This window comes from Miscanthus floridulus, chromosome 13, assembly GCF_019320115.1.
Source record: "Miscanthus floridulus cultivar M001 chromosome 13, ASM1932011v1, whole genome shotgun sequence".
Taxonomy (NCBI): domain Eukaryota; kingdom Viridiplantae; phylum Streptophyta; class Magnoliopsida; order Poales; family Poaceae; genus Miscanthus; species Miscanthus floridulus.
This window is the reverse complement of record NC_089592.1, coordinates 25783039-25806648: the sequence shown is the minus strand read 5'-3', so window position 1 is coordinate 25806648 and position 23610 is coordinate 25783039. Positions and strand designations below refer to the sequence as shown.

At 43.3% G+C, this 23610-nt stretch overlaps 2 protein-coding genes and 2 pseudogenes across 2 annotated transcripts; all 4 read right to left on the bottom strand.

Moving 5' to 3' along the window:
* Positions 1 to 4664: 4664 nt before the first annotated feature.
* Positions 4665 to 6951, bottom strand: LOC136501722 (F-box/LRR-repeat protein 3-like). The gene is given in 7 exon segments (XM_066497247.1): positions 4665 to 5091; positions 5429 to 5482; positions 5484 to 5681; positions 5774 to 6068; positions 6145 to 6274; positions 6348 to 6741; positions 6830 to 6951. Coding segments are annotated over 6 exon segments (1119 nt in total). The 5' UTR covers positions 6730 to 6741; positions 6830 to 6951; the 3' UTR covers positions 4665 to 5031.
* Positions 6952 to 7251: 300 nt separating this feature from the next.
* LOC136499617 (protein FAR1-RELATED SEQUENCE 5-like) lies at positions 7252 to 9142 on the bottom strand. Its single transcript, XM_066495211.1, has 2 exons — positions 7376 to 9142; positions 7252 to 7287 (listed from the first exon to the last, which is right to left on the bottom strand). Exons 1-2 carry the CDS (start codon positions 9140 to 9142, stop codon positions 7252 to 7254), a joined length of 1803 nt encoding a protein of 600 aa, XP_066351308.1.
* Positions 9143 to 15448: 6306 nt separating this feature from the next.
* On the bottom strand, positions 15449 to 16252 carry LOC136499616 (germin-like protein 8-11; annotated as a pseudogene).
* A 5783-nt stretch (positions 16253 to 22035) lies between these two features.
* Positions 22036 to 22844, bottom strand: LOC136499615 (putative germin-like protein 12-4; annotated as a pseudogene).
* Positions 22845 to 23610: the final 766 nt, after the last annotated feature.

The following is a 23610-nucleotide window of genomic DNA, read 5'->3' as shown; positions in this document are numbered from 1 at the left end:
GTCGTCCTACGAGCACTAGTCTAGCTACTCAGAGGAGACATGAGAGTGATCGGTTGACTTTGTTATCGTGCTATTAGCCTGTTAGTCCACTCGGACGACACGTGATAGTGACGGATTAGTTTGTATCATGTTAAGGCTAGTGGTTCACTCTGTCGAGACATGAGAGTGATTGATTCACTTCCATTCACTTTAGGCCTTTTACTCCACTCAGTCAGTACGTGCAAACTAACTTTTCATCGCAACCCTACGTTAGGCCTTTTATGAATTTACTAAAGTATTCCAATATTTAGTTAGAGGTTTAGTATTTGAAAATGAGCAAAATGGGAACTTTAGATAAATTTAAAAAATTTAAATTGAGGGATGTTGCATTCATGCCTTTGCATAAATTTGTATTGTTGTCAAAATTGAATTTATAAAATTCTACGTAAGTTCGAATCAAAATTTTGATCTATTTATAAAAATAATTAGATTTTGTTAAATTTTATTTCAAAATCAAGTTCAAAGTTGTATTTCAAAATCAATTTTATTGGGAGACGCGGGCCCATCAGCAATAACAGGCGACGTGGCCTAGCACCCTGTGCCCGCGCCCCTACCGCTGACCTGCGGGGCCCGCGTGTCAGCGGGTCCACGCACAGTGTCGCCTCCTTCCCTGGAGACGGACACAGAGCGGCAACTTCTCCCCAACTCCCGGCGATATGCCTCTGGGCCAAAGCCCACTACCCCTCCCCTCCTTCGAACGTGCCCCGCCGCGCCGCATCAACCGGGCGTAGCCACCGTCGCCCGATCCCCTCGAACGTGCCCCCCGAGGTTCCCCGCGCCCGCCCCTTATAAAGAGTAGGCTCACAGCTCCGCGCCGCCACTTTTCATCCCTAAAGGGACCGCCAGGAGACCTAGCCCTAGCCCGCGCGCCGCCATAGCCGCTGCCAGGAGGTCGACCCGCCGCCGCCGCCGCTGATCTCCGCCTTCACCGTGTCACCGGCCACGAGAACCCTTCCACGACCTTCATTGCGAGGTGAACAATCTGTTGATTGACATTCTTTCAATTTCATGTAATGGGATTGTCCAGAACATTGTGTTTGTTTGATCTCAACTGACAACTTCAATTTTCTTTAGACCTTGCAATCCAATCCGTATAGTACAGGCATTAAGCATTCAAGCATCATTTGTCCTTTGATGTGGTTTTTTGCTTAACAAATACTGGTACCTTTTTTGCTTCCTAATGTCTGTTGAACAATCCATGAAATGTTTTGTTGAAATTTCCAGAAACATTTGATTTTGTTCAAATTTCAAACAAGCTACTAATGGGCAAACATGTTACACATCTCAGGAATTAATTTGGTAATTAAACTATTATTAGTTCATCATATATATTTTTGTTGCCCACTACCTTGTTCCGTAAAAACCTTAGGCACTGCCACAACAGTTTTCAGGTCAGCTCATCTCCTTCAGTTCAGTCTTAGTGATAATGTTGCTTGCTAATTGATGATCCCTATATGGTAGAGACACTTATGAACAGCTACTTTTAGCTGTATATGCTACACACTGCAATTGATCTATTAATCAGCATGTCACTGTTCTACTTCTCAGGACATGCAGGAAAAGCGAAAAGATAAACTTTGGGAATTAAATCATATATGTTGTGCTTTCATGTTTCAAGTTTGCACCGAATACAATACTGATAAATATCTTCAATGATCTGTGGCTATAGCCAAAACTGTTAGAAGTAGCAGGTTGTAGGAAAAAAAATAGTTGGACTATAAGGAGAAAGCTGCTGAAAGGATATGGTGGTGACAGTTAAGGTTGTCCGGCAGTACAGTATGAGAGTTAAACGGGAATGTACACATGCTTTTGATTGCCAACATTCTTTTTCTCATTGTCGTTGACTGCTTGTAGAGTTAACAGTAAGAACTTCACTTGTACCTGTAGTATGTAGTGTGTCAAGGAAGGGCAGATATAGTCCAACTAGACTACTGTCTCCTTTACTACCTCTCATATATGGGATAATTTTATGAATTGCATTATTGAGTGCTGTGTTTTTCATGTGAAAATGATTTGATTGACTGGTTGCTCAGAACTTACTGCATTGTAAATGTGCAAGTGCAAAGATTGCTTGGATATCTGAAATCGTAAGATTCTAATTATATTTTATTCCCCAACTTACGGCATTTTGACTGGGTGTTACTTTATAAATTCGTAGGTGTCATGGAACAAGTTCGGAGGTCCCTGCAAGAGTTCGAGGAGAAGGCTACCGAACTTAAGAAGGTCCACAACAATGAGTATTTGAAGATCAAGCTTGACCGTACCAAAGCTGACATCAAGAAGATGAAACAGCAACATCAAACTGACACGGACATATCATTTGATCGTGACCAGCTGGACAAAGCGGAAGAGGAAGAGCTTGCTGCCTTTACCAAAAGAATTGAAAAAGAACAGGTTGCCCAGCTGAAGAAAGCGCTAAATGATCAGCGTGATCTCTTTGCCCACATGATATCAAAAGAACGTGCTATTGCAGATGAAGTCTTACAAAAGACCCGTCAAGAATATGATGAGAACATGAAGACACAACAACAAACAATTGATTCCTTGAGTAATCAGGCAAGGTCACAATTGGAAGGGTTGCAGAATGACTGCTCAAAGTTGAAGGGTCTGACTGACAACTTGAATGTCGAGGTAACCACGGTATTCTTTTAATTTAAAATTTTTACTATATAGACAGTGATCTTAAACCCTCTATTGTTAGGACTTTAAGGTACCCGATGATATGATTTGTATGCCACGTTGGTACTTCGACATGGCAGTGGACAACTACTGTGCACCGGTATATATAATTTTCGTACATTTTTTTGTGTAAGAACTCGTTGTGCTCAAATGATTCTTATTCGTGTAATCCCTACATGCAGTATTTGGCTATGAGATTTAAGGTTTTCAAATTGGAGGAGCTTTATTCTGATCTAGAGAAGTACGACATTCGAGCAGATTTGAGAGGCTTTGCAATTAAAGGCAGATCTGTTAAGTTCCACAAATTCATGAGGGCTTTGACCTATAATGGGCACATATTCGACTCAGAGGTATACTACCTCAATCCTGCTCCTTGGAGTAAGCCATCAACTGACCTTGTAAAGATAGTCAGAGAAGATGACGTGAACAAAATGGTGCGTGCTCATGCTGAACAGGGGACTAAGATTTGTCTTTTGTACCTAGTGAGCAGATATGAAGACCAAGACCCGGATGTGAGTATTGGTTCCTCTTGAGAAATACTGCTCCTTGGAGTAAGCCATCAACTGACCTTGTAAAGTACTGATGCTCTAACATCTAATGGACTATAATGCAGGATGTGCCAATGGAATCATCTGATGAGTCCGATGATGAAGCTGACGGAACGTCTAATACGAACATGGTACTGAATAGTACTGAGGGCATAAGGTGAGATATTCGATCTATTTTCAAAGATATACTAGTTAAAACTTTAGAATCAGTCGTGTCCATATAGCAGTATGCAAAGTACAGTAACCTTCCATGCAAGTTTTGACATAGCTATGTCCTATGTGTTGCCGCTCTGGTGCTGACATTTAAGAAAGCGATCTCTTAGCATAATCGCAAGACATTTAGTTACTTGTCATGTCGGATACTTGTCATTTATGTAAAGATTGCTTGAAACCAATGAATTAAGAATCCATTGATGATTCATCTTTAAGCTGCACTCAATGTGTGACAAGAAGCTGAAATTTTAATTTATGCAGACAATCTGGAGATGATGGACAACTACCTGGAGCTGGAGACAACCCTTGAGGCAGACCTGAAGGCACTATACCACAGCCCATCTTTAGCGTCGCATGGGAGTCGTTAAAAGTAGCCATCTATTTGACTAGTGGATTTTAGTTTAAAGCGAAGTACTAGATAAAAAAGGAGCATTTGAGTTTAAAGATGTGGATAGGGCAAAAGAATGTTCGATATTTGTATGGGCCTGTTCTTGTAGACACAACTTGGAGATAGTTCTACCTCTATAAAGATGTCATGATTAACCAAATATTTTAAGCTCAGGACCATTCAGTATTCACTATATATATCTACTGTCCAAGTACGGCCTCGATGGGCTACCTTAAGTCAGTCACACCGCCTCCAACTACGTCATTGGCAATGACCACTCGAGTATGCCTTCGACATGCTATCTCGATCCAGCCATGCCATCATCGACCTTGTCATCGACCTCGACCACTTGAGTACACCTTTAAAAGGCTATCTTGAGCCAGTCACACTATCATCGACCATGTCATCGACTATGACCACTTGAGCACGCCACCGTCAGGCTCCCTCGATGGTAACATTGTTTTCAACTATGTCATCTACTATGACTGCTCGGGCACGCCACTCGTGGACTCCCTCGACCTGATCACATCACCATGGCAACTAGTCATCAGTAGCCCCTTCTAAACTCAAATCAGTTTGTTTGAGAGAGGATACGACCGACCAGATCCTGTATGGCGTATGCAACCGGCAAGCCACTTAACTCGAGCACCATAGACAGGCAGAGATCACCAGTATCCTTCATTCTGTTCTTGCATCCCAAACCGAGCAGATAGATGCAATGCAATAATCACAAATATGAATGCAACAGCCAACAAACACAGGCACTGCAACGCATATCTGTCGCACTAAATTTCAAAACCATTTTATTATCAACCAAAACCATCTCTTCCGTATCAATATCTTCCCTTCATCTTACATGCTAATATTCTATACAGCAACTTCCTAGCTGTGCTCCACTGAAATTTAATTTACTCCCAGGCATATGATCACCTCACCAAACAAATGTGAGATTGAGGGTGAGTTGGGATTGGATCTACCCATCTAGTAGTATACAACATCAGGATATACACTACTACTCAAAGTCGGCATATCACCATGGTACCCCACCGATTACAGTACAAAATTGAGTTGTTCTTCAGGCTTCACTTCTGGATACCAAACAGAACCCATCCCATCTACAGGATGCATGACCTGGTTTCCACAATAGCTACACTTCAGGTCTTCTCATCGTACAAGCACATCTTGGGACTGTTGCTTCCATACATCACAAGGTTCCACCTCAACCTGCACAAGGCCACACATGTTATTAGATGCTTGACTTTTGCATGATTGTAATTCTAGTAACAACAAATCCACTCAACAGATATAAGACAACTGTGCTATCCTCTTTAGGGATTTTTTTAAACACCATGCATAAGCAAGTCATGATTTTTGTGTTTTGAAGCATAGGAAAAATACTGAAAGTACAAAAAACAGCATTGCATTTAGATTTGGCTAGAACCACAACTTTTCTGAGGCAAATTATGTAGTGTTCTCAAGTAGCAAATCGGGCAAGACGCCTATACGACTTGGTCGCAAGGGTTTAACGCTGTGTAAAGCAACCAGGGGAGCAATACAATACCTTAAATGGTTTATCGATCCACTGGAAAACACACCCTCGTGCCTCGATATTTTTTTATCATATGAGGCGGCATCATGGATTTGAATGCTTCATGAAGCTTCACTTTCGTCAAACAACCACAAACCATAAGAGTAGCTGTCACGCCATTCGGCGTTATACCCGCTAAATGGACGATGGTCATGTTCTGCAAGCCGGATATGCTAGAAAGGGACAGAAGTCCGATATCGGTGACTGAACAATACGACAAGTTTATCTGTGATGAGACATAGATGGTATTATCACAATTGCAGAACATACATGGTACCATCAGATTCTAGTTACAGTTACAGGAGAAAAGGATAATACCTGACGGAGGCTATGAGAGAACTGGGAAAGGTAAAGCATTCCCACATCATTAATATCAAAGCATTTCTTAATATCAAGCTTGGAAAGTAGCCTGCACCCCATCGCTATTTCTGAGAGCCCAGTGGATGTAATCATGGGGCAGCCACGAATCTCCAGAGTATTCAGCTTTGCGCATTTTGAAAGTGATATCAGTGAACTGTCTGTTATTTCTGTACAGTAGGATAGATTGATACACTCTAGCATTGGACAACCCTGTGCAATTTGAATAATTCCATCATCACTAAGGCCTCCAAACCTGAAACAGAAAATATAAGTTAGTTTACTGACAAAGAACCAAATAAAGAAAACCATAAGGCATGTCTAATAATTACCTGTACAGATCAATGTCGCGGAGTTTTGGGCAAGACCTTCCAATGTGGGTAAGACCTTCATCGCTAATCTTCAAGCAAATTCCAATTTTTAGACTTGAAAGTTTGCTGCATCTGGCAAGAGCTTTCAATCCTACACAATATATCCAGGGTCAACTTTATGTTCATCTGGCAAAGAATAATTCAGTACCCAGTTCAGTAAGTACCTTCACCATCCAAATCACTGTCAGTAAGGTCCAACTCTTCCAAGTGAGAACAGTGCTTCCCGATCAGTTGGAGTGCTCCACTGGAAACATGGCTACAAGACTCCATCCTCAGAGAGACGAGGGAAGTGCATGAACTAGTTATGGCCGCTAGTGAAACATCAGTGATATTGCGGCAACAAGTAATGTCCAGCTTCAGCAGGTTCTTTAGTCTTGACACCGCAAAAGAGAGTTCTGTATCCGTCACTCCAGAGCACTTGCTCAAGCTTAACTCCCTTAAAGAAACACAAGAGGTTCCAATAGCTTTTAGTCCATCAGCTATGAATTTGCAGCCTTCCAGCTTCAGGGTCCGCAGTTTAGGAATCTTCTGTAAGCTTCTCACCATAGAAGGAGTAACCTGATACACAAAGGATGTAAGTTAAGCTGTGAGGGCTCAAGTTATGCCCAGGTGATAGAATAATACGACTAGATGGTTGGCTACTTACAGGACAGCAGTATGAAAGATCTAGTTCCAATAGATTGGGTACCGACTTCAGTATGGCTGAAACTCCCACATCAGTGATATTCTGACACTGAGACAGATCAAGCACCTGCAACAGTGCAAGCATGCGAGTTCAGTCATAAGCGGAGCTACTATCAAACAATTTCTTTTGTGAATTATGAAAAAATACATATTTTAGTCAGTTGACTAGTTCATACAAGGTATCAGCAGAATTCAGAACCTAACAGTGACCAAGCAGATCAAAATACTACCAGTGTTTCAAATGAAGGTGATGTGTGATTGCTAGTAACAAGTATAAATCAACAAAAACAGCAAGGGTATGGGTTTCACATGACAAGGAAAGCAAATGTGCTAAACAGTGTAGTGTTTACACAAGACTAGGCCACTTTAGTTACCTTTGGCAAATCATATATCCGGCACATCCTCAGGGAGCATTGTTTCCTACAAATGAAGAGGAACATTACCCATAAGTACACATGCCTCACAGACAGCCAGTTTTCAGCTTTGATGAACATTACACTTAGCTTACCTCTTCTCTCTTGGAGCATGTTCGCCGATTGTGACCCTCACCCTTACACAGGGTACATTTCTTCTTAGATTTATCTGAAACTGACTTCAACTTTTTCTTTGGGGCCCCTCTGCCAGGCACATGTATGGGATCAAAGACATCTATAGAATCAACATCTAGGGCTTGCGGCAGCACAGGACCAAACCTCTTGCCTCCGTTCTCTCCTCCATTTAGAGGGATCATAGCAGCTTCCTCATGAAGAACGCGTTTCAGCCGCCCATATGCTTCAAGTGATTGAGATGCTATGAAGGATGCCGTTTGACTGATATTGTGTAGCTCATGGTACCTCTGTAGGCTATCGGAATAGTCATACATGGCGCTCTTCCTTATAGGAGGAAATCCACGCTTGGCCCCCCTCGTCCACCTTTCCAAAACACAGCAGTCTGGAAGCTTGTGTTCTCCTCGACGACCCAATACAAAGAAGATGTGTGAGCATGGGGTTCCAAGGGACTGTAACTTTAGACAAGAACAAGAAATTTCCTTCAGCTTGCGTTCAACAACGCATATCTCACATTTCACATAGTATTGTTTGTCTCCTTTATCAACCCTTCCAACAATATACTCAACAATATCATAGCCATCTACAGTCTCAATCCAATAACACTTATCGGCTGCTTTTACGCTGTACTGCACATCAGCAAAATAAACACTTGGTGTGAACAAATTCGCAGCCTCTTTCTCAATAGTTGAAGCATATGGTTGTAAGCATGGCTTAGAACTTGCTTGAAAGTCCAGATACGCTTCATTACTGCGCAACTTTGAAAGACAGTGGTCAACGTGCTGTATCAGCTCTAACAGTGTCATTTTCCGATCTAGATTAAACTGAATCCTAGAGTGTAGGCTCTCACTACGCTGGTTGCTCCTCAGTCCTAAGTAGCACTTACCAGCATGATACGCCGCACACCAGATTTCCCTCATCTCATACATCTGGTACAGCCACGAGTCCTTATCTGTAACTTTCTCCTTTGCCAAGAATGCTATCCATTTCCTCTCAGTTTTTTCTATGGAGCAACGATCATAAAGAAAACCCCTAACCTTATCCTTCAGATCCTGGGTGTGAAGATTACGCGCAATGCACACCTCAATATGCCATACGCATAGCCTATGCGATGAATTCGGCCACACAATACTGATTGCTTTCTGCATAGCACGGTCTCCATCGGTGATCACAGAAACCGGATGCTTCTGAATCATGGCATCACAGAATGACCTAAGCAGCCACACATACGACTCAGTATCCTCGTGAGAAAGAATTCCACAGGCAAAAAGAACCGTGCTTTTATGGTGATTCACCCCAACAAAAGGAACAAGGGTCAGGTTGTATCGATTCATTTTGTACGTGCCATCAAACACGACGACATCACCAAACGCTCTATAATCCATCTGACATTGAAAGTCACACCAGAGCAGTCTCGTCAGGTGCCCTCTCCCATCAGTCTTGTACTGGAAAAAGAAATCAGGATCTCTACGTTTCGATTCTATCATGTAACTGATGATTGTTCGAGCATCACCACCGGAAAGTGTCTCCGCCTTGTTGCGATGGCAGAAATTGTAAAGGTCCCTTGATGTAAATCCAACCTTATCATACCCACCGTACCGCCTAACCATAATATCCATTATCTGGTGTTTGCGGATCCCAGAAATCTGCAACTGCACAATCTCTGCTTTCTGATCATCGCTGATTCTTCTATGTGAACGCAGAAAGCAAGCAAGGTCTGGTTCCGTCATCGGATGGTTGTGCTCGTCGATGAAATCCTTCACATACCATTGCTCTGTGTTTGGATCCTGTGCAATCACAAGTTGAGCACGGCATCCACGACGAGTGATATTCCGCGGCCTCCGCTTCTTGATCTCCCTCCTCACCTCCTTCTCTGCGCGGAAACCTTCACAGCTGCAAACAAACTTCCGAAGGGTCCTCTCATTGTGGCCGTTGTCCCACTCGCAGTATTCCTTTCTCACACTAAATCCTTTCTCATAAGCGTAGTTGTTATAAAACTCAAATCCGTCGTCCTCACTGCCAAACATCTTCATAACAATTTCACTGTACTCCAGCAAAGAATCATCATCCGACATTTCCTCCTGAAAAATGAAGCTTTCATTAGGATGCACAGGTTTTCATTATTGAAATTCACTTTGCACTTGAAGTTTCAAATTTCAGCAGCCTGCCATGTTCTAAAACAGCAGCCTATGTTTATATGCCGACCGCCGACGAGCGAGTCAAGGAAGGCCGCCGCTGCCGCCGCCAAGGACTCCAGCTCGAGGCATCGACAGCTCCGGTGCTCCGACCTTCGGCTATCGGCTCGTCGCCTCCGCCGTCTCGGTCACTCCGTGGATTATTTTGCTCATGTTGACTGATGCCAGGGCCCAGGTCCCAACTCCCAAGTGCAGACTTGCACGTGGCCAATCACCTGGTGGGCTAAATTAGCTAGCGGACTTGCACATCTGCAGCATATATCCTCTCTTTTTTACGGGGCAAGGGGGGGCCAGAGCCCTCTATGGCCAATACGTGGCTCCGTCGTTGACAAACCTGCTGAGGAGATCAACGAAGCTGCGGAATCTGATGTCTACAAGAGTTGTGCCTCCTTCCTGGATGTCGTCGCCGCCGAAAATCGGAGCTGCCGCCGCCCTGTAACAGACCATGGTGGAGGAAGCTGTGGTACTGCGTTTGATCTAGGTGGAATTTTTGCTGAAGAATCAGATTTGGATGAGAAAGAAAATGAGTGATTTGCCGCTGGGGAGAAGAACAGAAGTGAGAACTCGTCGCTGCGACCATGGAGATCGGTGGTGAGAACCGGCAGTTGGGATAAGGTTGATTTTTTTATTGTATTATAGTGGACCCCATATATGGTAACGATGTCAACTCATCCATTATTCATTTGAACTTCTATCCAAATTATATGGTACAATAATTAATTTTTTTGTCATAGTTGCTTTCACTCATTCATCAATCAACAAATAATCTATTACCAGCCTAGAGGCATATAAGTCATTTTACATTCATGATAGAGAATCTATCGACAACTATCAGGATTGCCAAACACCTAGATTTTTCAGACTGTAGATTTATTAGACCGCAGCTTATCAGAAAATTCTGATCAGATTAAAACCGACTCTCAGATAAGCATTCTCAAACAGGGCCAAAGCTAACTTCTGGATGAATCTTCTGACAAGATTTCATCCTACTAGAATAAGAACATGACATGAAGCACTTAATCAATGAGTCAGAATATACAAATGGCAAATAATCACCATTACATCTACATAAGAACTTTCATGAACTTTAATCACCATGGGTAGCCAACAGCTAACACTAATATTTTAAAAACCAATCAGGAATGGCTACAGAAACCAAAAGTAACCAGCCAAGTTACAACTGGTCCATCAGGTGGGCACTGGTAGGTGGTAACGCTGTACCCACTAGTGCAGACATCGGTTTGGATTTTTTTTCCCAAATAAATGAAACTAGTACACATCCTTATATGTTTCAAGGTCAAGATAAATTTGAAGAATATCAAGATAAAATTGTGACATGACTTGTTCAGTCACCCAAATAGCATCAGTTATACAACCTATTTTATTGGATTAATGTGGCTTGACAAATGATTTTACAGTAATATTTTGGGGCATTTGTCATGCATATGGACTAACATACCTGCTATGCCCAAGGCATGACAAAACTGTATAAAAAATGCAACCAATTGGCTAAGTCAGCAAATGATGTATATTAGTATCATAGTTTTCCTTTCCATTAATGCAAACACATCTACTGCAACACTTTATATGCAATGCAAAAACTAAGTCATATTCAACGTTCTGCATCCAAATGTTAAAAACCATCAATTATTGGTTCAGTTTTTTCGATGCATTGCGGCAATGTAGCACAAAGACTGAAAGACATATTCGAAAGAATATCTTATTACAAGTATAAACATGCCACCAGAAAAATGTTAGCATACTAGCAAGTCCAATCAACTCACTCATAAGGAATAGATTTGTGAAGAAGTTAGCAGCACGCACCTCCCAAGCGCATAGCCTTGAGCTTGAGAAGACCATTTCCTTGGGGCCCCGACACCGGGAAAGTGCAGGAGACAGAATGCTTCACGTGATTCACAGCAATGGAAGCACTGTACCAGGGACCCCGCACAATCGGCTTACCAATGGCATTGACTATCTGCTGGTTGGCCTTCTCTATTGCCTGGCTGCAGCACGGGCACCAAAGGAAGTGAGCCATAGCAATTCCTCTTGTGGACAAAGGAAACAAAATCCAACAACGGTGAGCACAATAGCACAATACATGAAGAAAATAGCATCACCCAAAGGGCCAAAGGTCGCGACGAGGCTCCGGCGGCGGCTAGAGGGAGGGAGAGAGCAGGGCAGCGGTCGCTAGGGTAAGAGCAGGGCAGTGCGGAAGGCGGCGACGGAGGCGACCACCGCGGCCCTCGCGCTGGGGGTGGGGGCAGCGGCGCGGCTGGGCCGCCGTCGCGACGCTGGCGGCGGCTAGAGGGAGGGAGAGAGCAGGGCAGCGGTCGCTAGGGTAAGAGCAGGAGTGCGGGCGATGGCAGGCCGGCGCGAGGGCGAGTCAGGCGCGGATCGGGACGACGGCGTCGGGCGCGGATCGGGGAGTGGGCGCGGCTGAGTAGTGATAGGCACGTGAAATGACCAACGTACCCTTTTCGATGATAATTAATATTTTATGGAGGCAATGGGAGGCAACGCGAGGCAATTTCAAGTACTGTAAAAGGGCTCTTCAAAAAATCGCACACATCTCAAAGCAGCTCAGCTAATTAGTTAAACATTTTCTTAATCATTTTTCACCTGGTCTCGCATATTCTCGGCCCGCCAAGCCCAGACACAAGCCGAACTTCATGTCTACTCGATCCTGCTTTCTTCGGATCCAGGTCATTGGAGGATGGATCTTTTCATCCTTCGGATGCCGTTGATTGGAGGATTTTGTTTTCATCATCCTTCGGATCCCTTCGATTCCCCGGAGAGGAGCTCCGGCAGCGCTGTTCTATTTCGCGTGAGGAAGTCCACGCGACAGCGCCGCTTCCTGATGGACGTCCGCTGCTGGCTGCTACTGCTACTCGTGTGTCGTGTGTGAGGCCAGCCACCGCGACGGCGGCCATGGATGATGGATGCCGCTGCTGGCGCTAACCGACGAAGCAACGCATCAAGGTGCATGTCGATATATATGCAAGCAGTGAATAGGAGCAGAATCCGAAACAAAAGCATGTCGAGAGGATTAAGTTCGGCTTTGGTTCAAGCTGGGCACGGGCTGGATAGGACGCTCCGGGCCCAAGCCCATGCGTGACACAGGTGAAAAATAAAGAAACATTTAATTAATTAGTTAGGCTGCATTAAGATACGTGTATTTTTTTAAAAGAGGAGTACTGGAGCACATCTCATTTATTTAAATTTCAACGCAGGTAAATAAGTCCTTTTGAACGGTGCGGTTTGTTAATCGTTGCTGGGGTAATATGGAGAGATGATTAAGATGTTGATAACATGGAGAGATGATTTATTTTATTTTCTAATGGTGATTAAGACATTCCCAGAAGCAGTTGCTGATGGTGGACTGTGATGGTTGAAATGGTCGATCCATGCGCTTGTGCTCACATACGAATAGAGAGAGTCAACTCCTCGTGTTTCCAATGTTTACATGGTCATCATTTTTTCGGGAGCTGACGTACATGAATTAATCGACTGGAATGCTTCCGTACCAAGGCGGGCACGAACTGGTAAAAGCCTAAAGGGTAGCTAACGCACACGCTTTACTTTGGAGGTAATCTGTGGTGAAGCTTCTATCCATCATGTGTCCTCCGTGCTTCACCAGTGAGGTCATCCCGTAAGCCCGCAGCCTGCTATAGCCACAACACATAGCAAAATGTTAACTTTCTATTCACTGGATCCCTAACATTTTGATATGATACCGGCGCTTCATTAACATCCTGCTGCATCTGATAGTGATTTTTTTAGACCGCATCACTGAACCCGTCAATGTCAAGTTATACATCTGTCAGGAATGGTAAAAGGACAAGGTGACGCTCGGCCAGGCCTGGCCTGTGGGAGACAGGACCATTAATGGTCGCCCAATTCCACAGGGGTACGCTCGCGTCACCATTGACAGAATACTTGATAAGAAGTATAACAAAGATACACATTAAGTATCCTGCAGCGGAAGACAGACCGAAACTTGGTCATAACAAGGGCTCTCAAGTGGCTTGGCGCAAGCGCTTCGTTAAGCTTGACCACCAATTGTCTTCTTATGTTGAGGATGACTGCGAGTCTACACTTCCACTAGGAAATGGGCCATTGCTATGTTATTTTCTACGGAAAGAAACCTGTAATTTATATGTCTTGGCATGAGGGTAGTAAACGTGTGCTTGGGTTCAAAAATACTATACACAAGAAGTACAACAACTATGACCATGCACTTAGAGATTTTAATGCTTATGTTGGAGCAACAACTACCTCCCCTAAACTGGCCCTAGCTGATAGTGGTGAAAGCATCCCCCTCAGGGTGGTAGAGTGGTTCTTGAAAGAATGTGGTGATTATCAGTCTGTTGGTGATGGTGTTTGGACTTCGGTTGAGGCTTTCCATGAGCTGCCAATGCAAATGCAATACTTAGGCCTGTGATGACACAATTAGATGGTCGATGTAGTTGAATAACATAATTATATGATGATTTAATTATGGTGTCCGAGGCCTATTAGTTTGGATAACACTAATTGTATGTTGATAGCTATATTTTGGTTGCAATGCAACTTCATCTATTAATACTAATGCTGCTACTGTCGTACTATTAATACTACTGCTGCTGTCCTACTACTACTACTACTACCTCTCCATTGGCACGCAGTTGATGCTTTGTAGACTCTCCTCTCCTAGTCATACTACTTCTACCCCCTCCTCTCCTGTCCTCTACTCCTACTTTTCCTACTCCTGTCCTCTCCTATACTTCTCTACTATAACTGTTTTCCTTGACATAAATTTAGGAGAAGAAATGGCCGAACTCCCTTCGCCGGATCTACCAGATAATTATGCATTTGATCTGGGCTTCCAACCAACATTGGGGAGGGCAAACCACCCATATCCAAGCATTGTAAGTAACATGTTTTAAAGACACCTCTAGATATTTTGTTCTAATACATATAATTTTTAAATGTAGACAGTTCAACCTATACCATGGCTCGGAGAGAGACTCAAATTTCAAGGTTGATTACCTCAATGTTGGTACATTCCCTATGTTGGTACATTCCCTATAGATGGTGGACTCAAGCAATGTCGAATTGGGTTTTCTATTCTAGTTAGGGCGGGTAACTAATAAGGTCTAGTTTTGTACATCGAGAGGATGGGCAGCGCACAATATCACGATATTAGTGTGTAAAAATATGTTGTGCAAGAATATTTAAGGGTGCTTCAAAGAATTGGGTGCAATATTCCTACATACTCCTCCATTAGGATTGAATCTTTGGATGTGAGCCACCACCACGATATTGGGCATTATTGTGCATAGCTTGCTGAGTACAACATAAATGATGTGGTCAGTCTCATAACTTATATCCAGATTAATTGTTATGTCTATATATATGCATGGTTCTCATAACCACATTTTTTCCAACAGCGGTAGATTGAGGAGAATGGCGTAACATACGCAAGTGGTAGCTTTGAAGCCATTATAAACCATGCCATGCATCAATTGCGTCGTTATAGATCGGAATATGGTGGCCCTGTTCTCACTGCAGAGGGATCCATGAAAATGTTCTTGTGACTAGGAGAGAAGGTTCTCGACAAATGATGATCCAGGTTAATAGACCTTGTGAGCGATCACAAGCAGCCTCTAAAAATTGAATTGTAGGGGCGGCTTGGTAACCGCCCCTACAAACCCTTGATTTGTAGAGATGGTGTGGTAGGGGCAGCTGGCAAAACCGCCTCTACAAACCATCTCCAGCCACCTGTACAAATGCTTACTGTAGTAGTGTGCAAAATGCATATAAACGTATCTTCGTACAATGAAGTAAGCCTCAATTTACTTAGTAGTGGTTGTTCTCCCTGAATTGAGCTTGGAGCCAATCAATTGTTCCCTTTTGCACTAGGAAAACCTTGGCCAAGACATCACCTAAGATTGGGGGTTTTGATCCAAAGACTGCGTTGGCAATAGTAATAGCCCCAGGGTTCTGGATGCGTAGTGCAGCGATTGCGACAACTGTCTTGTCAGGGATCGGGTTGAATTGGTAGTGTATGAGCCCCTTGGGGAATACAAACACGTCACCCTTATTGAGAACCTTGGCGAATAGCTTGTTACCATTGTCTATGTTAGAGGTGACAAATCCTACATAGAGTGCACCCTCAAGCACTGTGAGAATCTCTGTGGCACGTGGGTGGGTGTGTGCCGAATTTTGACCTAATGGTGCGTAGTCGATGCGAGCCAACGAGATGCCGAGGTGTTGAGTCTAGGTAGCATGACATTGGATCCGACCTTGTTTTCATGGTGTCCCTAGGCTTGTCAAGGTTTGCTGCCTTGAAAAAGTCATCTGCGTTCACGGCCATGGGGTCCTTGCTAACAAATCCACTCACCTTCACTGCATATACAAAGACGAAGGAAAGAAAATATTAGGAAATACATAAAAAGTATAATGTTTGTTGTGACAAATGATTATTATTTGATCTTCGGTTTAGTACAAGAATATAGCATGACTTAAAGTGAGTGCATGCATATCTAGAGAATGTATGTCAGCTACACAGAAGTCCTGGAGCAGGCTAGGGTCAGAAGCAATGGCCTGGGAAGTGACCAATGCTAGAAAAGAAACGAGGAGAAAGTAGGTGGTGGGAGCCATCTGGTTTAATTTTCCGCTCGCTAGCTGTTATGTTTGTGCTCTCCGAACTCAGCTATAGAGAGCTTCTTGTTGAGTTTGCGTCTCTTTGTTGATGCTTTGGGCATGGGTATGTTGTGTTTATATAGGCTACCACAACGGCAAGTGTGGCGACGTGAACGTGTTAATGACTGAAAAAGTCCAAGTTCAACCTACCAAAGAACTTTGCAAACCTACCTCGATTTTAATATTTTCACACGCAGTACAGTAACAAATTGTCGATACGGGACCCACCGGATACCCCATAAGGAAGGAAGAAGATCTAGTCTAACTAGGATTTCTTTCCCTGTAAACTTAGTAGTATTATTATTCTGTAATCCTACTAGGAACCTCATTGTAAACCGACTAGGACTCTAGCCTCCTGACTATATAAAGGAGGGCAGAGTTCCTGGAGAGAGGATGAAGAACACAACGAAACACAACACTTGACAATCAATCCAATGCAAAGGCAAACGCCGACTGGACGTAGGGCTATTACTCGATCACAATCGAGGGTCCGAACCAGGATAAATCGACTGTCTTTGGCGTTTACCGTCGAGTTCTGCATACGCTGAAGCCCAAACAAACTGCCCCGGGGACCCCTGTGCAGGCTATCGGTGGTGAAACATCGACAGCTGGTGCGCCAGGTAAGGGCTTTCGGCGAATTTGCATCCGAGAGTTCGATGGACCTCGACAACATTATCTTCTTGACGGGATCAACCTTCATCTTCGGTTCATGGATCTGCGAGGCAGGCGACGACGGCAAGCTCCAAAACCATCTCCTCAAAGATTCGGATCACCTGGAAGGCCTTTCTATTTCAGCAACTATGACAGACCAACTCGGCAATGGTGGTGACGTGAACGTGTTAATGACCGGAAAAGTCCAAGTTCAACCTACCAAAAGAAGAAATGGTCTCCGGCTGCTAGAACCTGTAGACGAAACAACACAATTATCTTAATACTATAGCCAACCTTTCCAAACCTACTCATGGTTTTAATATTTTCACATGCTTTACATTAACAAATCCAATGTGATCTCTTTGGAATATGTATTCTTTCTTTCTTTGGTGTTTTTGGGTGGAAGGATCAAGGTCATTATCCTTTTAAAAATTAATTCCAAAATATTAGGAAGTAAACCATAAAATGGGTATTCCTAGTAATTAGTATTTATTTAGGCTTTGCTCCAATACTCCTCTTTCAAAAAATCGCACACATCTCAAAGCAGCTCAGCTAATTTAATTAAACATTTTCTTAATCATTTTTCCACCTGGGTCTCGCATATTCTCGGCCCGCGCCAAGCCCAGACGCAAGCCGAACTTCATGTCTACTCGAATCCCGCTTTCTTCGGGATCCAGTTCATCGGAGGATGGATCTTTTCATCCTTCGGATCCCGTTGATCGGAGGATTTTGTTTTTCATCATCCTTCGGATCCCTTCGATTCCCGGAGAGGAGCTCCGGCAGCGCTGTTCATTCGCGTATTTTACGCTTCCTGATGGACGTCCGCTGCTGGCTACTACTGCTACTCGTGTGTCGTGTGTGAGGCCAGCCACCGCGACGGCGGCCATGGATGATGGATGCCGCTGCTGGCGCTACCGACTGAAGCAACGCATCAAGGTGCATGTCGATATATTGCAAGCAGTGACTAGGAGCACAATCCGAAACAAAAGCATGTCGAGAGGATTAAGTTCGGCTTTGGTTCAAGCTGGGCACGGGCTGGATAGGACGCTCCGGGCCCAAGCCCATGCGTGACACAAGTGAAAAATAAAGAAACATTTAATTAATTAGTTAGGCTGCATTGAGATACGTGTATTTTTTTAAAAAGAGTAGTACTGGAGCACATCTCATTTATTTAAGTTTCAATGCAAGGTAAATAAGTCCTTTTGAACGGTGCGGTTTGTTAATTGTTGCTGGGTAATATGGAGAGATGATTAAGATGTTGATAACATGGAGAGATGATTTATTTTATTTTCTAATGGTGATTAAGACATTCCCAGAAGCAGTTGCTGATGGTGGACTGTGATGGTTGAAATGGTCGATCCATGCGCTTGTGCTCACATACGAATAGAGAGAGTCAACTCCTCAGTGTTTCCAATGTTTACATGGTCATCATTTTTTCGGGAGCTGACATACAATGAATTAATCGACTGGAATGCTTCCGTACCAAGGCGGGCACGAACTGGTAAAAGCCTAAAAGGTAGCTAACGCACACGCTTTACTTTTGAGTTAATCTGTGGTGAAGCTTCTATCCATCATCTGTCCTCCGTGCTTCACCAGTGAGGTCATCCCGTAAGCCTGCAGCCTGCTATTGCCACAACACATAGCAAATTGTTAACTTTCTATTCACTGGATCCCTAACATTTTGATATGATATCGGCGCTTCATTAACGTCCTGCTGCATCTGATAGTGACTTTTTTTTTTTGGACCGATCAAGCATTTGGGTGCTCGCTACCCGTAACTAGCAATCACTGCTGGTTTGGAACCAGCGCTTTGGTGCCAGATTTCAATCCGCCAGTGGTTAATGGACGGTGTTGGTCTTGGCGTTGCACTGCCGGTTTGTCACCGGCAATGATGCTTATTCTCACATAATAACAAAAAAAAGCATGGTGATCGCGATCCCGCTGCATGAACCGTGTTGACGCAAAAATTTAGGTCCAGGGCTAAAGAATCACTGCTGGTCTCTGTTACCAATTGGCAATATGTGAAAGCCCATCTATCACTGTCGGTTATACTATCACTGGCGGTTGAAGCTACGAAGCTTATCACTACCGATCGGCGAAACACTGATGGTATACTCTGTAGTAGTGGCTTTCAAACACTGATGGTATACTCTGTAGTAGTGGCTTTCACTATAAAGCTGCACATGGGCATAGCCAATAAGACTTCTTTACCAATACCAAGCATCAAGGGCTTCTCCGCTGCAAGCAAGCACAAAAGCTAGAGCAAGATGGCGGCAAGAACCAAGCTCAAGTAAAGAAGATGAGAGCGGAGAATCTCCTGAAGTGCAGATGAGTACCCAGTGCACATGCCAAAAAGACTGCCAAGGCATGTGGGCATTGTTTGGAGGATGAGTATACTCCATAAGTCTCGACCATCTTCGAGTGTATATGTTAATAATGAGGAAGGATTGAAGGAAAGAATCAAGAAGAAGGAGAAAGCCAAGGAAAAAGGAACAAAGGAGCAGGCGGCTTTCCTCGCCATTCAAGAATGGACAAGTGTTGACCCTTTACTGCCGGTTCTTTGCTCTAAAAACCAGAAATTACTACAGAATAGCACTTCACTGCCAGCCTCATCACTGCCTGGAATTAGGAGAACCGGCAGTGTTGACCCTTCACTGCCGGTTCTTTGCTCTGAAAACCAGAAATTGATTTGGGATGTGACCGAACCGGCAGTGATGACAACTATCATTGCCGGTTTGTGTCTCTAACCGGCAGTGGCTTGATGGCCACATATCACTGCCTGTTCAAGCCAAGAGCCGACAGTGATTAGGCTCTATCACTGTCGGTTCTATCCATGAACCGACGGTGATAAGCCTACAGTACAAAAAGGCTGCATCCATCCTCTCCTTCCTCCTCTCTTCCATCCCGAGAATAGAGGCGCGCGTTTGGGCCCTTCCCTACATTATTGCGGCTGCTCTTCACCATGAAGCTAGCGCTTGGATTTTGAAGAATGGCTTGATCTTTTTGCTTTAAGGTTAGTAACAAATATCCACTCCTTTGATTTTGTTGCTTAATTAGTTTCGTTTTGATGGCTACATTGCTTGATTCTTATTCTAGTTCTTTCTCCATTCTAGAGAGCACTTTTTCAATTGGACATTTGTGCAAGGCTCAAATTGTGGCGAATCCATCGTCCAAAAGGTTGGTGTCTATGAACATATTTAAATTCCTAGCTAATTATTCCATGGTGGTCAAGATCATCATTGTTAGTATGTGATGCTATAATTAGTTCTTAGAAGTAGAGTAGATTCTTTTACAATTTGTTGAGAAAATTAATCTATGTGTCACATAACAAGCGCACTGTTTGGAGCTACATTGTTGTTCATGATCATGTCTCCAATTTTAGACTTATTTTTAAAATTAGTGTCTCCATTTTTATGTGGCATGGAGTAGAATAATTGTTCTTCATTATTGTGCAATAATTTTTTTATGGGGTTGCGTTTTTCAATTTATATGGGTATTGTTTGGAGCTACATTGTTGTCCTCTGCTCCTACTTCTCCTACTCCTCTCCTCTCCTATCCTTCTCTACTATAACTGTTTTCCTTGACATAAATTTAGGAGAAAGATGGCCGAACTCCCTTCGCCGGATCTGCCAGATAATTATGCATTTGATCTGGGCTTCCAACCAACATTGGGGAGGGCAAACCACCCATATCCAAGCATTGTAAGTAACATGTTTTAAAGACACCTACTAGATATTTTATTCTGATATATATAATTTTTAAATGTAGACAGTTCAACCTATACCATGGCTCAGAGAGACACTCTCAAATTTCGAGGTTGATTACCTCAATGTTGGTACATTCCCTATGTTGGTACATTCCCTATAGATGGTGGAATCAAGCAATGTCGAATTGGGTTTTCCTATTCTAGCTAGGGCGGGTAACCAATAAGGTCTAGTTTATACATCGAGAGGATGGGCAGCGCACAATATCACGATATTAGTGCGTAAAAATATGCTATGCAAGAATGTTTAAGGGTGCTTCAAAGAATTGGGTGCAATATTCCTAACATACTCCTCCATGAGGATTGAATCTTTGGATGTGGGCCTCCACCACGACATTGGGCATTATTGTGCATAGCTTGCTGAGAACAACATAAATGATGTGGTCAGTCTCATAACTTATATCTCAGATTAATTGTTATGTCTATATATATATGCATGGTTCTTATAACCACATTTTTTCCAACAGAGGCAGATTGAGGAGAATGGCGTAACATACTGCAAGTGGTAGCTTTGAGCCATTATAAACCAGGCCATGCATCAATTGGGTCGTTATAGATCGGAATATGGTGGCCCTGTTCTCACTTCAGAGGGAATCCAGGAAAAAATTCTTGTGACTAGGAGAGAAGGTTCTCGACCAATGCTGATCGTCGTCAATAGACCTTATGAGCGATATTATGAAGCAAGGGAGAGTGCACTAGTAAATACATTGCGCTACATCAGTGACATTTTGGCATATGAAATCAGTGATCTGCACTTCTCCGAGTACTGTGGCATGATGTTGGGAAGTTCTAGAAATTTAAATTCTCTGATCTAAATTATTATCGTTTATAATGAACAAATTTAAATTATTATGTGTTTGTAATGAAGTAATCTAGATTATTATGGGATTTATAATGTATATATCTTCTTGTCAATTAGCTGTTGATATAATGTCCTTATGAATTATATATTATATCAGATATATTTATGTATACATGTTCTGGTCAGATTTGAATTTTGGAATTTCAAATTTTTGGTGGAAAAATGTACTGTAGAGTGAACCGCCCTTACAAATAGGAATTATTGGGGTGGCTAGTGTTACAACCGCCCCTATAAATCATTTTTGTAGAGGCGGCTGGTGACACAAGCTGCCTCTAAAAATTGATTTGCAGTGGCGGCTTGGGAACCGCCCCTACAAACCCTTGATTTGTAGAGATGGTATGGTAGGGGTGGCGGGCAAAACCACCTCTACAAACCATTGCCAGCCGCCCGTACAAATGCTTACCGTAGTAGTGTCCAAAATGCATATAAACGTATCTTCTTACAATGAAGTGAGTCTCAATTTACTTAGTAGTGTTTTTTCTCCCAGAATTGAGCTTGGAGCCAATCAATTGTTCCCTTTTGCACCTGGAAAACCTTGGCCAAGACATCATCTGAGATTGGTGGTTTTGATCCAAAGACTGCGTCAGCAATAGTAATAGCCCCAGGGTTCAGGCTGCTTAGTGCATCGATTGCAACAGCTGGCTTGTCATGGATCGCGTTGAATTGGAAGTGTATGAGCCCTTGGGGGAATACAAACACGTCACCCTTATTGAGAACCTTGGGCGAATAGCTTGTTACAATTGTCTGTGTTAGAGGTGACAAATCCAACATAGAGTGTAACCTCGAGCACGGTGAGAATCTTGTGGCACATGGGTGGATTGGTGGCGAATTCTAATCTAATGGTGCGTAGTCGATGCGAGCCAACGAGATGCCGAGGGTGTTGAGTCCAAGCAACTGCATGACATTGGATCCGACCTTGCTTTTCATGGTGTCCCTAAGGTTGTCAAGGTTTGCTGCCTTGAAAAAGTCATCTGCGTTCACGGCCATGGGGTCCTTGCAAACAAATCCACTCACCTTCACTGCATATACAAAGACGAAAGAAAGAAAATATTAGGACATACATAAAAAGTATAATGTTTGTTGTGACAAATGATTATTATTTGATCCTCAGTTTAATACAAGAATATAGCATGACTTAAAGTGAGTGCATGCATATCTGGAGAATGTATGTCGGCTACATAGAAGTCCTGGAGTGGGATAGGGTCAGAAGCAATGGCCTGGGAAGTGACCAATGCTATAAAAGAATCGAGGAGAAAGTAGGTGGCGGGAGCCATCTGCTTTAATTTTCCGCTCGCTAGCTGTTATGTTTGTGCTCTCCGAACTCAGCTATAGAGAGCTTCTTGTTGAGTTTGCGTCTCTATGTTGATGCTTTGGGTATGGGGATGGTGTGTGAAAGGATCAAGATGTCCAAGAGGGGGGGTGAATTGGACTAATTCTAAATTTCTTTGTAATAATTAAATCCAACGGTTAGCCCAGTTAACCCCTTGTGCCTAGAAAGTGTTTCTAATGTTCTACCGCACAAAAAGTCTTGCAACCTAAGTTCCAATTCTACTCTAGCATGGCAATTCTATGAATGTAAAGACAAGTATTGAATTGCTCAAATTAAATGCTCAAAGTAAATGCTTAAAGTAAAGAGAGAAGGAGGAATGCGGCGATGTTTTGCCGAGGTATCGGAGAGTCGCCACTCCCCACTAGTCCTCGTTGGAGCACCCCGCGCAAGGGTGTAGCTCCCCCTTGATCCGCACAAGGATCAAGTACCAGAAGCAGTTGCTGATGGTGGACTGTGATGGTTGAAATGGTCGATCCATGCGCTTGTGCTCACATACGAATAGAGAGAGTCAACTCCTCATGTTTCCAATGTTTACATGGTCATCTTTTTTTCGGGAGCTGACATACTATTAATCGACTGGAATGCTTCCGTACCAAGGCGGGCACGAACTGGTAAAAGCCTAAAAGGTAGCTAACGCACACGCTTTACTTTTGAATTAATCTGTGGTGAAGCTTCTATCCAAGTTCAACCTATTGTCATTAATCACGTAT

What these genes read in the sequence shown, in the direction of transcription:
- LOC136499617 (XM_066495211.1), bottom strand. Translation starts at nt 9,142, where the DNA reads ATGACGGAACCAGACCTTGCTTGCTTTCTGCGTTCACATAGAAGAATC. An exon ending in CATGCTCCAAGAGAGAAGAG is followed by an intron (nt 7,288 to 7,375) that starts GTAAGCTAAGTG and finishes CTTCATTTGTAG; the next exon opens with GAAACAATGCTCCCTGAGGA.